The 15555-nt window shown below is 37.3% G+C and overlaps 1 protein-coding gene across 2 annotated transcripts in view; it reads left to right on the top strand.

Moving 5' to 3' along the window:
* LOC135473057 (uncharacterized) overlaps positions 1-15555 on the top strand; it is a 165269-nt gene that overhangs the window by 123901 nt on the left and 25813 nt on the right. For both annotated transcript variants that reach the window (XM_064752851.1, XM_064752852.1), the window contains exons 15-18: positions 1543-1647; positions 3373-3511; positions 4748-4953; positions 7596-8283. In XM_064752851.1, coding sequence (XP_064608921.1) covers positions 1543-1647; positions 3373-3511; positions 4748-4953; positions 7596-8283 — 1138 coding nt within the window. The remainder of the gene's footprint in view (positions 1-1542; positions 1648-3372; positions 3512-4747; positions 4954-7595; positions 8284-15555) is intronic.

Here is a 15555-nt window from a genome sequence, read left to right as displayed (position 1 = left end):
GCTCTGAAAGGTTTCTTTTTTGGCAAAAGTGAAATCCCTGTCTTCTTTTGCCTTGTTGCACCAAGCTGTCTTTCTGATGCAAGTTTCAAATATCGTGGTAAAAAAATTCCATGTCAATTTTGTTGTAGATTACACAAGACCTTAAAACAGTATGTACTCAGGATTGTTTATTATCACTGAGGCATGCAGTTTACCTGTAGTTAGATCTTTAATTTGTCATGGTGAAGGTTGGCAGAGATTTTCTGTCAAAAATGATTTTTAATTTTTCGCTGTGTTGTTGTGTCTGTACAGGTGCTGTATGTTTTCATGTGTCCATTGAGACCTAGAGAAATGTTGTTCCATTTTTATCCCCGAGCCAATATTGGCTCTATGGTATTGTCAGTGTATCAGGTTCATATAACGACACATATACTGAGTGATCGAAAAAAAGCCTTATTAAATTTCAATAAGTGGCCTTTTCTTTTTTTTCTTTACGATCATACAATGTGTTTAAAGATAAACTAAATGAACTTAAGGGCTAGTTTGAAAGCTGTGACAGACTTCTTGTCAAAGGCTGGTGGCCAGAAGGAGCTCTGCTCAGTATTTTATAATAGTCTAAATGTATTATAATGCTAACTTTATATGTATGTGTTGTGCTGAAATTTAGATTTCACCCCCAGAAAATGTTCTGTGAAGTCGGCAGTAGAATTATAGGAGTGCATGTACAGGCGTGTTTTTGCATGCAGTGTCATTTTTTTCTCTTTTCTTTTCCCATTATTAGATTTAACGCTCCGTTAATTAGTCGGCTAAAGCCTTTTTCTTGCCGCCACAAATCAGACCAGGTTTAAATGTTTGTGTGTAGCCTTCAGTCAGGTTGGTTGTCAGGTATCTGGCAAATAGCAGTGGTTTACACTCAGAATATTCCAGGCCCCCGAGATCACAAAGCAATCTTAAACTCAGTCAAAATTTCAAATCACTTCAAAATTGTTATTTCTGATGTAGTAAGGTCAAAGTATAGCTTGACAACGTAAATGCTGGGTAATTTGTTGCTAAATTTCAGCTAAAACAAAGGAAAGAAACATAACAAATTTAATGATTTAAAATCTTGACTTAAGTTTAAGATGGCTTCGTACAGCTTGAGGCTTACTTCTGTTTCCTCCGCTGTCATACAAAATGTCTCCATGGAATTATATGAGAACAGGTGTACATCATTTGACATCATTTTTTATTACAGTTTAATACTCAGCGGTATAAAATCTTTTCTGATTCATCCGCTGTGTGAATATTAGAACTATCCCTAAATGACAGTAAATTTCATCCATGACTAACTTGCCCATTTTTCCTGATTCTGGAAGTTCTATTTATTTTTTAGAAAGATGTTTTGAGGTTTGCTTGGAACATGGGATGATATTCTACTTAAAAATTATAAATTTCAGCACCAAAAGTAATATTTTGTGACATTTATTTGTCCCTAAAAATATACTTTTATGGGCGAAAGTTTAGATCATTCAGGATATATCTCTTTGGTACATTCTCTTGATGGATCATATGCTTTCCTTGCAGACTGCATTGTTGACGGATTTTGATGACATCGAGAGCATAACCATTTCTAAGGAAGGAGAAAGTATGTACCGAGTGGAGATTACTTTGTCAGATGAAAATCTAGAGGTTAGTCCCTTTCTATAATATACTACCGACGTGGCATGAAACCATAATCATTCATTCATTTTCCCCATAATTATTGTATATCATCAAAAATGTGCTAAGTGTTACCTTTACAATATTGCTAAACTACAAGTGCTATACTTCTGGTGTTAGGTTATCAGCTGAACATTTTCGTGTATTCTGTAAACATCAGACGGCCCAGAAGTTGGAGATCTTGTGACCAGCTTAGCGTGAGCAAAAACAAAGTGTCCACCCCAAGTTGAAGCATAGGGGAAAGGTCCATTTTTGCCCCTCCTTCAGTGACTAGTAATCCCAAGTCGTACAAAAAACACCACGTAAGCCCAACAGAAAGTTTGTAAATCTTTGTCCTCTAAAGGAGTTTTTTCAGTTGAATTTTTGCATACATTTATTATGAAAATGACCATAAAATGATTTGTTTTTGTCACTAAAGATGCAAGCTTCCTGAAATTGTACAAATATTTCTCTACACCCAATAGTTCTCTTAGAATGTTTGAAAATATTGGTTGCAGAGACAGTTGAACAAGTTGATGAGTTAGGGAAGTCAGATTATCTTGGGTACACGTATGGTTGTTTGCCAGTGTAAGGGAGACAACTCTAGGTTTATCTTTTTTTGGTCCTTGAATGGTGAAGTGTCAATAAATGCCCAGTTGTATGTCCAGGGATAACTGGGAAAAAAACTATATATATATGTAGCGATGGATTTTTTTTCTTCTCTTTCTTACATCTTATCTTATCATGATTATATCATTATTTGTTGAAGGTAGCTTGGTCAGTTTACTATGTTTTTCCTCAAGGTCTTTAAGGAGAAATTTATACATAGGAAACATGTACTTCAGAGTCCTATCAAAAAATACATCAATGTATACAAAACAAGATAAAGCATCATGTAGTTCGTTAGATGAACTTACATACATTTATACATACAGAAAGCATCAACAACAAAACAACCAATAGTGCTGTTCCCGCAGCTGTCTCAACTAGCTGGAGAAACAGGGTTGTTGGAGATGGCTCAAAGGATAATATGGCATTGTGTACATTTTCTATCAAGATTTTCCAAATTTTGTCCTCCCCCTCCCATCTCCCCTTCATGTACTGTCCTCTAGTAGAGTTTTATTGGCAGTAGGCAGTCAACAGAACTCTGAAGGCCGTGTAGATGGTATTACATGAAGCTCTTCCCAGATCACTGGAAATTGAGTGATCACCACATTGAGTTTGTGTGTGACAATCTTTGTGTTGTGTGTGGGGAAAAGTCAGCCTTTATTTGCCGGAGGCAGGGCATTTAGATGGGTATTTCAGTTTCATCCATGACGAAGATGGTTAGCACACCAGCGTGGGACAATATGACCCAAGAGCTTGTCACCAACCTGTCAGTGTAAGTCCAGTTCATACTGGCTTCCTCTCAGGTCGTACATGGTAAGGTCTGCAGTAACCTGCGGATGGCCATGCGTTTCCTTAGGGCTCTGTTTTGTTTCCTCCCACCGTAATGCTGGTTGCCTTCGTATAAGTAAAATATCCTTGAGTAGCGCATAAAATACCAATCAAATAAAATCAATCAATTTCCTCCACTCATGAAGTGACCACGTATGTTTAAGTCAGATATTGTTGAATACAGTGTTAGACACTGATCAGTCAAGTCAACATTGTTAAAACTAAGAAGTGACAAAAATTACCTGTACTTGAGTGAAAATGTGTTGATTTTTTCTGCAGCACATTTGCCTGGGCTTGCTGTATGAGGACATGAACAATTTCCTGGCCTTGGTAGAGGGATATCATCGGATATTTGTAGAGGATAGTACATCTCTCCTCCTCAATATCCCCTACAAAACCCAAACACCAGATGTGGATAGTAAGTTTTGTTGATTTTTTTCACAAATTTTGACGTCTTTTAAAATTGGGCGTCAGGTCAAGCTTTCATAATAATCGTAATCTGAAATGAAATCGTCACATTTCTGAAGTTCCAAACATTTACTCTCCACTTGAGTTTTCTAGACTAAGATGGGACCATTTGCTGTTAAAGGCAAAGAAAACACTAAAATGATGTCATATACCAGATGAAAGACCATTAAACACAGTCTAGAGAAAATAGTTTTCTCATTTAATATTTTTAGAATTTTTCTAGTGCACTAAAATGCATTTAAACATATGATTCTGTAATTGGTCTGTTGGGACCCAGAAGGTATCAGTGACTTCACAGCTGTGTATTTGGCTTGAAATAGTTTGTCTCAAGGCCCATGTGGTGAATTCGTTCATAGCTCTGGATGTGGATGCATTTTTAGTGATGAAATCTAGCAAACTGTCTGTGTCAAAAAAGTGGCAAAAAAATGCTGTGACGTCACTGGTCCTAGTACGATCAGAAAAGACCATTACAGAATCCAATGTTTCAAATGCATTTCATTAAGTTGAAAAATAAATCAAACTATTTTCTTGGACAGTATTTAATAGTCTTTCATCTGACATACATTTCATGCTAGTATTTTCTTTGCCTTTAGAACATTGATGTTTGCAGGGAAAGTCTCTTGTTTGAACTTTATTTCTAAAGGTGAAACAGTGCTACTGTATTGCATGTGTGTTGTAAAAGATGTTAGGCAGCCTTTGGTCATTTACCGATCACCTGCCTCAATGTGTTCTGGAGGCATAAAAAAACACCTTTTTCCCTCAAGGACTTCTTAATGTCACAAACCTTCTGCTTCTCATTTTTCTTCATTCTTCGTCATTTCTGAAACATTTTTCATATGTTTATATTACAGTAAATGTGATCAAAATTAGTTGCTAACATTTTTGACAGGTCATATGGTACAGTAGGAAGGTTTTTTTCCCTTTAGGAATAAAAGAGTTCAAACTCCAAATTTCTCTTTTGTTTGCATTCACCTCAAGCTGTCTAGAATACAGCATTATTCCATATGGTTTTTCAGGTAGACGGAAGTGCAATGTTTCCCTTTAAGCTGTTGTATTGGTATTTTGTTTGTTTTTGTTTGTTTTTTTTGGTCAGTCTGTAAACTTTATTGCCATTATTTAATGTTTTATAGTATGTGAAAATCATCCCTCAAATACATGTATGTAACTGTATTGTTGCCTGGTGTAGTTCCACCGTATGAAGGTCAGCACAAGGTCATTGCCAGCACCTGGAGTTATCCAGAGGACATCGTGTCCCAAGTGATCAGTCCAGCCAATGAGGTGCTGTCTGATAATGTCTGCGAGGATGAGCGTATCGTAGACTTGTCTGCGCCCCCACCAGAGTACATCAGCAACGGCACGAAACTCGCAATTAAAAATGATCAGACTGAAACTGTAAGTACCATAAATCCACAGTGCATGTACCATAAGGCTAAGTTATCTGTTCGTTACGTAGTTCAAGATTTTGAATTTGACTCTTCAGTTCTTGTGAGCACTGTGTCTTGAAAACTGTTGGGCAGCGATAAATCCAATTTTTGTTATTGAGAGGACCCTGTATTATGATGAACCCCTGAACTAAAGTAATTTGCTTGACTTCATCTTTTAAAAATAAGCCAGATTTATTGTCTAACATTGAGCTCTAATAGTAATTTAACAGGAATTGATGTGTGTTTCTTCTTTTATTTTTTTTTTTGCATGTTTGTGAGTAAGAAGCAATTTAAGCAGACATTTTTGATCATGTTACTTTCATGACCAACTTTAAATTGCATGTATTTACCAACTACAGAGAGAAACATATATTCTTTCCTGTACATTTGTCTCTTAAGAATAATTTTCAATTCGACTCTGTCCCTAAAGTATCTAGCTAACTCCCCAATGATAGTCATGATACTTTCTTCTATCTGCATCTAAACTTAGCTTTCACCTTAATATATATAATTTGTTGAAACAGCCTTTCAGAGACAGACTTTGCTATAAATCACTATATATACACGTATATGTCTGTTTTAAACTCTTAACAGATTCACTTTACTTGTATTTTTGCATAACCTGTTAGTTCTGCAGTGGGTTTGTATGCCATATGGAAGATCCACGGTTAGCTCTGCAGACCTAATCCAGGTTTGTGCGGACAGGACTATAGTGGGTGGTAACCTTTGCCATTTTGGTGGTTTAACAGGGTGTTTTTTGTAATATCGCAGCCTCCTGGTCCTTTCGGTTGAATGCACAATTTTCAGACATTTTCTTTTTTTGCTTTTACTGGGAAATTTTAAATGTAAAGAAAAAACAAAACTGAGACAAGCATCCTCAAATGTATAATAGCTATATTTGAAAATCCTGTAATTTTGTTTAATTATTTGAATTTAAGATTTACATCATAATTACATAATTTACATTATGTGACTGAATGTCTCTTGTCATGTTCATGAATACGTTTCTTATATAGAAAGGTTTCTGCTCTTGTCAACTAAAACTGTATCTATGATCAAAATGGCTGAAAAATTTGGACTAGTGATATTACTTAATATTGTGGAAAAAAAGGTAAAGTTCAAAACAAGTAAACAGATTTCAAGTTAGAGTTTTCTTAGAACGATGCTTTTTTCAGTTTTCAGTTCCATAGTAAATAGTGGGTTATAGATATATAATGGTCCATAGAAACTGAGCTTGTGATAAACAATGTAGTGCCACATTTCTTGTTTTTCCTCATCCATGTTTTGTTAATGCAGTCAATATTCTTGAGTATAGAATAAATAACAAATGGAACATACAATTTTAGAAGTTAAGCCGAACTTTAATTCTAACTTTTTTTGTTCCAAAAGGTAAACAAATTATAACAATATATTATATTGAGATAGAGTGTCAGTATGAAGTGCCTAGCAGTTTGTGCAATATGGCCCAATTGAAGAGTACATTTCATTTCCACATATTTATTACCAAACTCACCATATGCATACTAAGCCTTGACTCCTTCATCATAACCAAAGTCTGTCCTATTTCCCCCCTAGTAATTATTTTTTGTTCAAAGATTTCATTTGTTATCTGGTTCACAAGGCGGTGACCTGATTTTACCCAATTTTCCCAAGGTGGTCTTGCAGATTGTGATGTTTCAAATTTCAAAAATTAAATAATGAAATTTATGTTAAAACTTGTGTCATGCAATTATAGCTCAACTGTATGATTCTTTTGATCAACTTTTATTGTCAGGGCAAGAATGTATGGAGAAAATAGAATTTTGATTTAATTGTTTAGAACTGAGAAATAATCAACCAAAACACTTTAGTTGGACCGATGAAGAATTGTTTAGTATTGATTGATTAAAGTACAGTAAATTACATTTTTCTGCATCTGTTTGAAATTTATAGTTTTGATTGTGTAATCATTATAAATCCTTTAATGAAACATTTAAAGTCTTCTTCATAAAATTCCTTGCTTCTTCAACATTTGTTTGTTTTTTTTTTTTACCTGCCTTTTTGCAATCACACCTGCAGACAGGAACAGCTTGTGTTTTAACGAGATCATAGTGATTACCACTCGTCACCAGCCCATCCTAAGCTAATCCCCACCTTGCAGAACCCTGGTGTCTCTTTTGAACCAGACAGTGTTTACTTCAGGATTGGCTGTAGGACCAGTTAGCTGATGGCTTGAGAACTCTGGGTTTAAAGGTGTTTTTACTGACATTAGAATTTTCTCATGGCTTAGCCAGTAGGAGTTCTCAGCTCTGAGAATGTGAGAGTGTCGGGGGGTTGGGGGGGGAGGGGGGGTGGAGGTTAGAGAAAGAGAAAAAATGTTGATGTCAAATTACGTGTGGAGTCTGAGAGAGTTACACAACATGGGGAACTTTGTAGTCAGCCAACTCAATTTACACAAGTTTTTTAGCCTTGTGTGTTAGATGAAGTGTTTTTTTTTTTTCCTCACAGTGAAACATTTATGCTGGGAAGTTCAGTTTAAAATGTGACCCATGGGAATCATTAAGGTTTGAGAGTAACAGCAAGGTTTTTTTGGTGAGAATGAGTGGTAAAATGTGTATGTCGGTGTTTCAGATTTCCTCTGAAGATTCAACGAGCACCGATGCCTCGTCGGTGCTGAGTAAGGACTCCCAGGAGGATGTGGTGCACAACAACCTCCAGGCTGTCACTCTGAGGAACAAGCTAAGCAACTTCGACGAAGGCGTCACATCATTCGGCAGAGAGAGCAGCTCTTCAGAGCCGGAGATAGAAAGTCTCATTGAGGTGCATGTGAACAAGAATGGTGTAGACAGCAGTGAGAGTGATTCCATCAGCGAGAACTCGCAGGTTTTGGTGGAGGAAGGGAACCTTAAGACCTTCACTCGGTACGTTCCAAGTCCTATCGCCAGCCTGAACAAACGGAGAAAGCACACGAACCTGGACAGAAGTGAGTCTGAAGTGTCTCTCCCAGAGGATGTCTTGTGTGTCAGTGTCGAGAACTCCCGTTTCCATCTCGACACACTAAGTGGACAGGAAGTGGACAGCAACGCATCAGACGCCGACACGGACAGTGTTTTTGGACCAGAGACAGAGCGGAAACCCCTGCTGCTGTCCCACAATGCAGCAGATGATGGTGATGGAGTTGGCGAGTATCGCAATAGTCACGTGGTGCGATTAGAGAGCGATGACACTGACAGCTGGGAGGAAACCCCTGAAGGGAGCCCCGCCAAGAACCTAGAAAGTACCCCACGACCTTCCAGTGCCAGCACCAAGCTAAACCTGGGTAAGCTCTTATGGCCGTCAGTGTCTTACTTATTTTTCAGTTAAGAAATTTTCTTTATTGTTGTAATAATGGTTTTATGGACATTAGTTGCCTGTATTTACAGCATTAGTTGTTAATCAAGAAATCTTCGAACTAAAATCAGACAGTTTTTGTAAAACATTTTCAACATGTTTTCAACAAAAGCAAGAGTATGAAAAAATAATCCTCCATCATTTATTTGTGTAAATTACGAATCCAAGATTTGTGACTTGTGTAAATGTAGTTCACCAAGCCAGACGACCCACAGTGTAAATTTGACCACTTAACCCCAGGGACCACGTGGCACTTTCAAATCAAGAATGAAAACAAAATGCCTAGAAAGTTGATATCTGCCACTATTAATAAAAGAACATTTCCTGGATTCAGTTTGAAACATATTGTATTCATTTACCTGATCATCTACTGTCAAGACCTGAGTCTTTTCATCAACTTACAACTAAAACTGTATAAAAACCATAACCCAAACCAGACCAACCTGTGCATAAAAAAAAAATTGGAAGGGACTTGACTCAGAACTCTAACATGTGTTTTCACTATTGTAGAATGACTGTCACAAAGGCAGGTAGTGGTCATGCTAAATTCCGGCTTGAAGCTTGACTAGTATAAATGCGGAGCTGGATACATTCGATTAAATGGAATTTGTTTTGATTGGCTAAACCAAGGTTAGAAGGATGGAATCAGTGATGGATTTATTAACAGGATTATTCTGGAAGCTAAATGTTGATATTAATCTTGTAAAACTTAGGTCTGCCCAATTTTCTCTAACCTCACGTCACAGGTGGAGTATTAATGAATATATGAAACACCAAAAAATTGAACAAACACATAGATATAAGCATGGTGCCAACTTGAGTTGTTAAATGTGGTACCAAACTGGAACTGGCGTAATGTGATGCCAAGCAAGAACTTAGTACATGTATATGTCACATTGAGCCAAAGCTTGGTATATCATGTGCCATCAAGCTAGAACTTGGTATATCATGTGCCATGAAGTTAGAACTTGGTATATCATGTGTCATGAAGCTAGAACTTGGTATATCATGTGCCATCAAGCTAGAACTTGGTATATCATGTGCCATGAAGTTAGAACTTGGTATATCATGTGCCATGAAGCTAGAACTTGGTATACCATGTGCCATCAAGCTAGAACTTGGTATATCATATGCCATGAAGTTAGAACTTGGTATATCATGTGCCATCAAGCTAGAACTTGGTATATCATATGCCGTCAAGCTAGAACTTGGTATATCATGTGCCATGAAGTTAAGCTAGAACATGGTTTATGTGATGTGCCAAGCCAATATTTTGTTTTATTATGTTACTATTACTGTTATGAAGCTAGAACTGGAATAATGTGAAAGCATTCTAATGCATGTTTTACCGGGCTAAGAACTGGTTTATGATGCGGCACTAAAGTAAAACGTGGAATGTTTAAATGTGGAAACAAATTTAAAGACATTCACATTTACATACAAATACGAAATTAGTTATTCGCTGAAAATATCATCATTATAGAGAAAGACATTTAGATGAAGGATGCAGAAGATAACCAACTGAACAATTATGTGTTGTCCTGAAAAAGACCTTCAAGAGCCTTCCTCAATGTAGCGGAAGTCCTTAAGGAATATCCTGACATCTGGAAGAGTCCTAGCCTGCTGTTGGTAGTTAGGATAAATGTTTAGGAATCTTGGGCCCAGCTTTTTGTGTTACGTCAGCTTCTGAATGTGATTCTGTATCGGCTCCTATCTAACTGTGTCCTCCTTTGGCCGCAGGCCGATTTTATCCTGTCTTTAGAGGGAATTATACTGAGAAACAGAAAATCAATATGGAGAAATGTGACTGTGGTTCTGAGGGCTCCCTCTGCATTATGATATTAATCTTTGGCTTGTGTGAGGACAAATCTAGCGTGCCATGATTGGAATCTGAACACAGGCCGTCTTCACTCAGACGATCTTAACCAGAAGTTCATTATTGTAGTGTATCACATAGAGACTTTGAATGTAACAGTGAATTTTATCATGTATGTATGTAGCTTGGGGGTTTTTTTATATATAAAATATTACAATTTATTAAAGTTGTAAGTGAATTAATTGATTTAATTAACAGAAGATTTAGAGGAAAGAAACTCTCCTGGATGAAAAGAAATATATGTCATAGATTTGCGAAGCATTAATGTCTTTTTCTGTTTTGGTGGATGCGAAGATGTTGCCGAAAAACAAATGAAATTCGCGGAAATATGAGCTAATGGCTTTGCCTGCAATGTGCAGTGTTTGTGAGAGTTTTATTTCTTTAGCCAGCAACATTTCATCATCTTTTGAATATTTTATGGCTCTGCTTACAGTTATTCTTGTACAGGTCAGTGACTGTCATTGCCAGAATGATTGTGATGAAAAAAATGGCAGGAAGATTGCCTCATTAAGTTAACAGAAAATAGAAAAGACAACTGAAGCTAGAATAAGCGCCATTGATGATGTTAGCTTTGTAGAAACAGGCAGTTTGCCGTCCAACTGACTGCTTCTGACATGTCCTTTAGTCGCACGGTTGCACAGTGCCAGCATTCAGGATCGCATTTTGTGCTCTGAAAACTAATTTGTGCGGAGAACCCAGAGTGAATTAGATCCGGCGGGATTACCACTGGAAGGCGCAGACTTCCAGAAAGGTATTGAGAGGTGGGTTTATTCAGCCACACAGAAACAGTTCATTATCTGTACTTTATGCGGTAGAGGTGGCGGCTCTGTGGCATATTGACAACTCTCCAGTATATTTATCTTTCCATCCCTCCCGGTAATATTAGTGGAGCTTCAGATGGTCCTTGAGGAATGGCCGGCGCGATTTAGCATCAGGGTAAGTGACTACAGGAGAGTGTAGCCGCGATAAAGTCAAGAGCGGATCAGTAGCCAGTGGGCTGACGGCTTGTCACGCCGTGCTCGGGCACAGTCTCAGTCCCGTACGTGTATAGATCACTAGCTGAGACAATACACACAACTCTGATTGGGGAATCCAACATCAGCTCTTCAGGCTGATTACTCTAGGCGACGCTCTGAGAATTGTGTAATTGGATGCGGACGGAGGGTGTTTATTATTCTTACGGACAGGACAGAAAGTGTCGTCAGTATTTAACATTCACCTGAGACCGTCAAGTCAAGCTCGATAAAACTAGGAGCTGGCACCAGCTAGATAACTGTCGGTATATAATAGGATTGTCTTCACTAGCAATTGTTTGGTGTCAGGATACAATCAGCGGGAGTGGTCACCAAACCGACACCATGCTGACATTGCTTGTCAAGGCATTCTGCTGCAGGTCCACTTTCTCTGGCTTTGTTCAGGAGTCAGGTAGGTTTATCTCCCCAGGTCTCCCACTGTGCTGGAAAAAGTTTGCAGATGTGAACTATAAATAACTTTAATCTTGTCAACAAATTTTTACATTTGAGAACATCCAAGACAAAATGTTTGCATTAGGTATGTAGTGTTAAGTTACAGTTGTACATGTCTTTAAAAAATGCATGGGGAAGTGTGAAGTCCAAATTTGGTATGTATGTTCATTTCAAGGGTAAACAAAATTGTTTTTCTCTTCATGAAATCCAATATTTTGCAAACCGGGTTGTGCTCAAGCCTTAAGTTTTAATGATAAAGTCAAGTTTGTATTATTATTTTTACCACTTCTTTGGTTTATATACTATTTAAAACATGTTAAGTAACCAGTTCACTTGTTTTATGTCTGATATGCAACAACTGAGAATATCAGAATCTTTTGTTCTTTAAAATGTAGGGCAGAGCTAGTGTGTGCTGATCAGTGTGCAGTCAGCATTTCCAGTCTTCTTAATATGTTGTAATAAAGTCAGACTGCCGCTGGAATTACAGGGCTTCGAATTTGAGGTGTACGATTACACTTTAAGGATATACATACCACTGAACAAAGGCTTGTTGTTCTAGTATAGAGACGGGTACGCCGGACAAAATCAAAACGTCAGGGGAGAATGAATTTAGTTGTGCATATCAAACTCCTTGTCTTCTGTAATGAGTGTTATAATCACAGACATGCTCAGAAACAAAGATGAAGGCTTGGAATTAATGGTGTCATACTCAATCACATGAAATCCTTTCGTCATAGTGCATTGAACTTTTACATTACCAGTTACAAAATGACTCCATGGAATAATGATGGGTCCGTGTTTGCCTGCTTTGAATTAAGATTAAGTGACATTTGTGTCCTTGGCATATGGCATTTTGGTGAGGAAGCTCTGTGAATATTACTGCATTCATGTTAATTGTTAAAAAAAAAAAGAAAACTTTCAAGACCCAGGCCATTTGTTTTGTTGTTTCCGTGTCAACTGGCATGAAAGACGATCAGTTACTGCACAGATATAGCAAAAACCATACGCATGTGTATTTAAGTTTTAATATATCTTAATTTGCTTGATGTTCGCATGTTTCTGATTTTGCCAACATTGAATGTGTATTCTTTTCAAAACTTAAAACTCTTAAAACGTGTGTTTCTGTAAGATTGTTTATATTAGCCTTTTAGAAGTGAGAGAAATGAATGTATAAATTATTCACACTTTTCAATGAGCTAGCCGAAGAAAACAGGATTTCTCCATGCATGGACTTCAGTAAGCTTTCTGACTCCTGGACTGAATGTTTTATTTATTAGCATTCTGTTCTGATGAAAAATTGTGTGTTTATGTTGACCTGACACATAAATTGTCTGACCATCTATATTTATAAGAATTGATGTAGTCTAGACAGGAATGGCAGATGTGCGTGTGTGAAAGCCAGTGTAAATATGGGCTGTTAGAGGCTTGCTCAAATCCATACATCCTCTGGGCTGGCAAACATTTTCGGACAAGGATTAACTCTTATGTATGAAGTGCCCCGCGTGGTTGCCAAAAACTAGACCAGAAGGTCTCCAGAAACTAGACCAGAAGATCAACGAAAGCTAATTAGGAAGTATTCATGAAATCCTTATGCGTTACTTTTCTTTGAAATTTGGTGGCCAAAGAAAATGTTATTCTTAACTGAATGGGACCAGGTATATCCATGAAAACCTAAGTGTACCTTCAGTTTCTCCAAAAGTGGAATCGTCTGCTAGTGGAATATTTTGTGTTGTGAAGTCGGTTTGTCAACAGATGTTGTTGATCAACAGGCATTTGAATATAAAGTATGAAGAATTTTGCTTCAGAATTCAGTAAATTCAGAAGTCACTGTAGTCATTTGTAAATTTAACCACGAAAGTTGCCTTAATTGAAATTAAATCAAAATTTACTCATGATGGAATTTTTTTTTATTTTTTTTCTTTTTAAATAGGATATTTTGTTAACATGTTATAGATAATTAATTTCTCATGTAGAAATAGATGACAAGATTTTAAATTCTATCTAGCTTGTATGAGGCTCACCTGTCGTATATTACAGATACATATTCATCCTGCTGCAGTAGTTTGCTGTGAACTGTGAAATAAATTGGATCATTTGTAACTGATAAAGTGTTAAATACAGTTCAATCAGTTCTACATGGCATTTTTCCAAAGACCTTGTCACAGATGTGGCTGAGTTTGCGTCAAAAATATAAATTAGATTTCATTGTGTCCAGTAATGGAATTCACTTTACCCTAATATTGATCACAATTTGTCATGTTCTTTCCCTCTTTATGAAATTGATCGGCATAAATTCTCACTTAAGCCGTTGCTGGAATTAATGCTAACTCCGTCACAACTAAGTGGTTGAGCTGATGAAGTTAATACTTCGAGAGTTTTTAAACTAATAGGTTAACAGGGATTTTGCATTGCACTTTTTCCCCATTTCTCCTTGAGAGTTAATTTGATTACACCGTCTTTTTAGGTCAACCTCAAGTAAACTTTTCAAATGCTGAGATGAACGGAAATTAACGATAGTTTATGGCTGACACAGACATCTCTTTAAGCATGTGCAGGATTGATGTGGCTTCAGATTGCTTGCTTAATTAGTTTTTGTCACGACTTTACCAGTTCGCCCATTTGGTGGGTCAGTGTAGGAGACAGCAGCGTTTACGGCTGTTGTCACGATCGTGGGTAATGCTCCTCAGCCAATTCTTTTATGATTCTCTTGACATTTAAGTATCTTTCTCCTGACTTCATTCCAACATCCATTAAGTGATCAAGCCGAGACATCCATAAACAGAGGGAAAATATATTGTGCAGGAAGTAACCGCGTTATGTGATAGTCTCTCAGGGGCTTCATTGCGGAACCATGTTCAGTAAATCTTTGAAAGCACCTTCTTGCTTTGTGATTAATTAGTTCCACACCTAGTGAGATATACTCAAAAATGTTTCATTTATACTTTGATGGCCAGTTATGTGTGGAGGAAATTGGAGTGCCTGAAACAAGCCACTGTCCTTCGGCATATTATTGAGTGAATTTTTCCATATTTGACATATCATATTGGTGGAAGGTAAACAGTATACCCAGAACTTCATGTAAGAACGCACGGGATAGTATCGATTTTCATGTCAACCACTGCTTCTTTCTACCATTACCCCTGGAACAATGGGAACAGAGGAATCTTGCAAATTCCCTCTTTATGAATTTTGAATGTGTATGCCTTTGGTCATCTTAGTGTTAAGAAGCACACACCCTTAAAAACATGCATCCACCATCTTCTCCTTGTGTTTTGAAATAGGCTTTTTTTAATCACAGTGAGGTTTATGTTATTCGGAAATGTTTGAACCGTTTTTATTTCATTTGAACTCCAGCCATAAGGCATGGGGATCTACATGTAGGAGTAAGCGTATATGAATGCATGTGCACTGCTGTGTCAAGATTTATTGAAAGCTAACTTTCCACTTAATTAACCAACCAATTAAGCACCTGTATAATTACATTTTTAGCTTACAGAGCTAAATGGGCCTAAATTATATATCCAAAAGTGAACATGCATGTTCAGGATTAACTATAGCTCAGAGATGAAGGCATTATGCAAAATATGGATTTTAATATATTCTAGTCAGTAGCATCCACCTATCTTTCACTCGATCAATCTCCTGGAATATTCCTTAAGATGGTATGTGTATTTCAAAGCCAGACATGAGTCTCAGACTGTGAGAGGTGACATACTGGCTTTCACAGATCAAAGGCTGATAGATGAGTTTTCGCCACCCTAATACATTTTCAGAGAAGATCTGAGAAGGAAGGCCAAAAGGGCCTCTGGGTCTTGTTAAGCTTGGGCATTCAGTGGTAAAATAGGATCTCCAAGGTTAA

Source organism: Liolophura sinensis, chromosome 8 (assembly GCF_032854445.1).
Source record: "Liolophura sinensis isolate JHLJ2023 chromosome 8, CUHK_Ljap_v2, whole genome shotgun sequence".
Classification (NCBI taxonomy): domain Eukaryota; kingdom Metazoa; phylum Mollusca; class Polyplacophora; order Chitonida; family Chitonidae; genus Liolophura; species Liolophura sinensis.
Note: the sequence above shows the minus strand (reverse complement) of the source record. Positions and strands in the feature narration are given on the sequence as shown.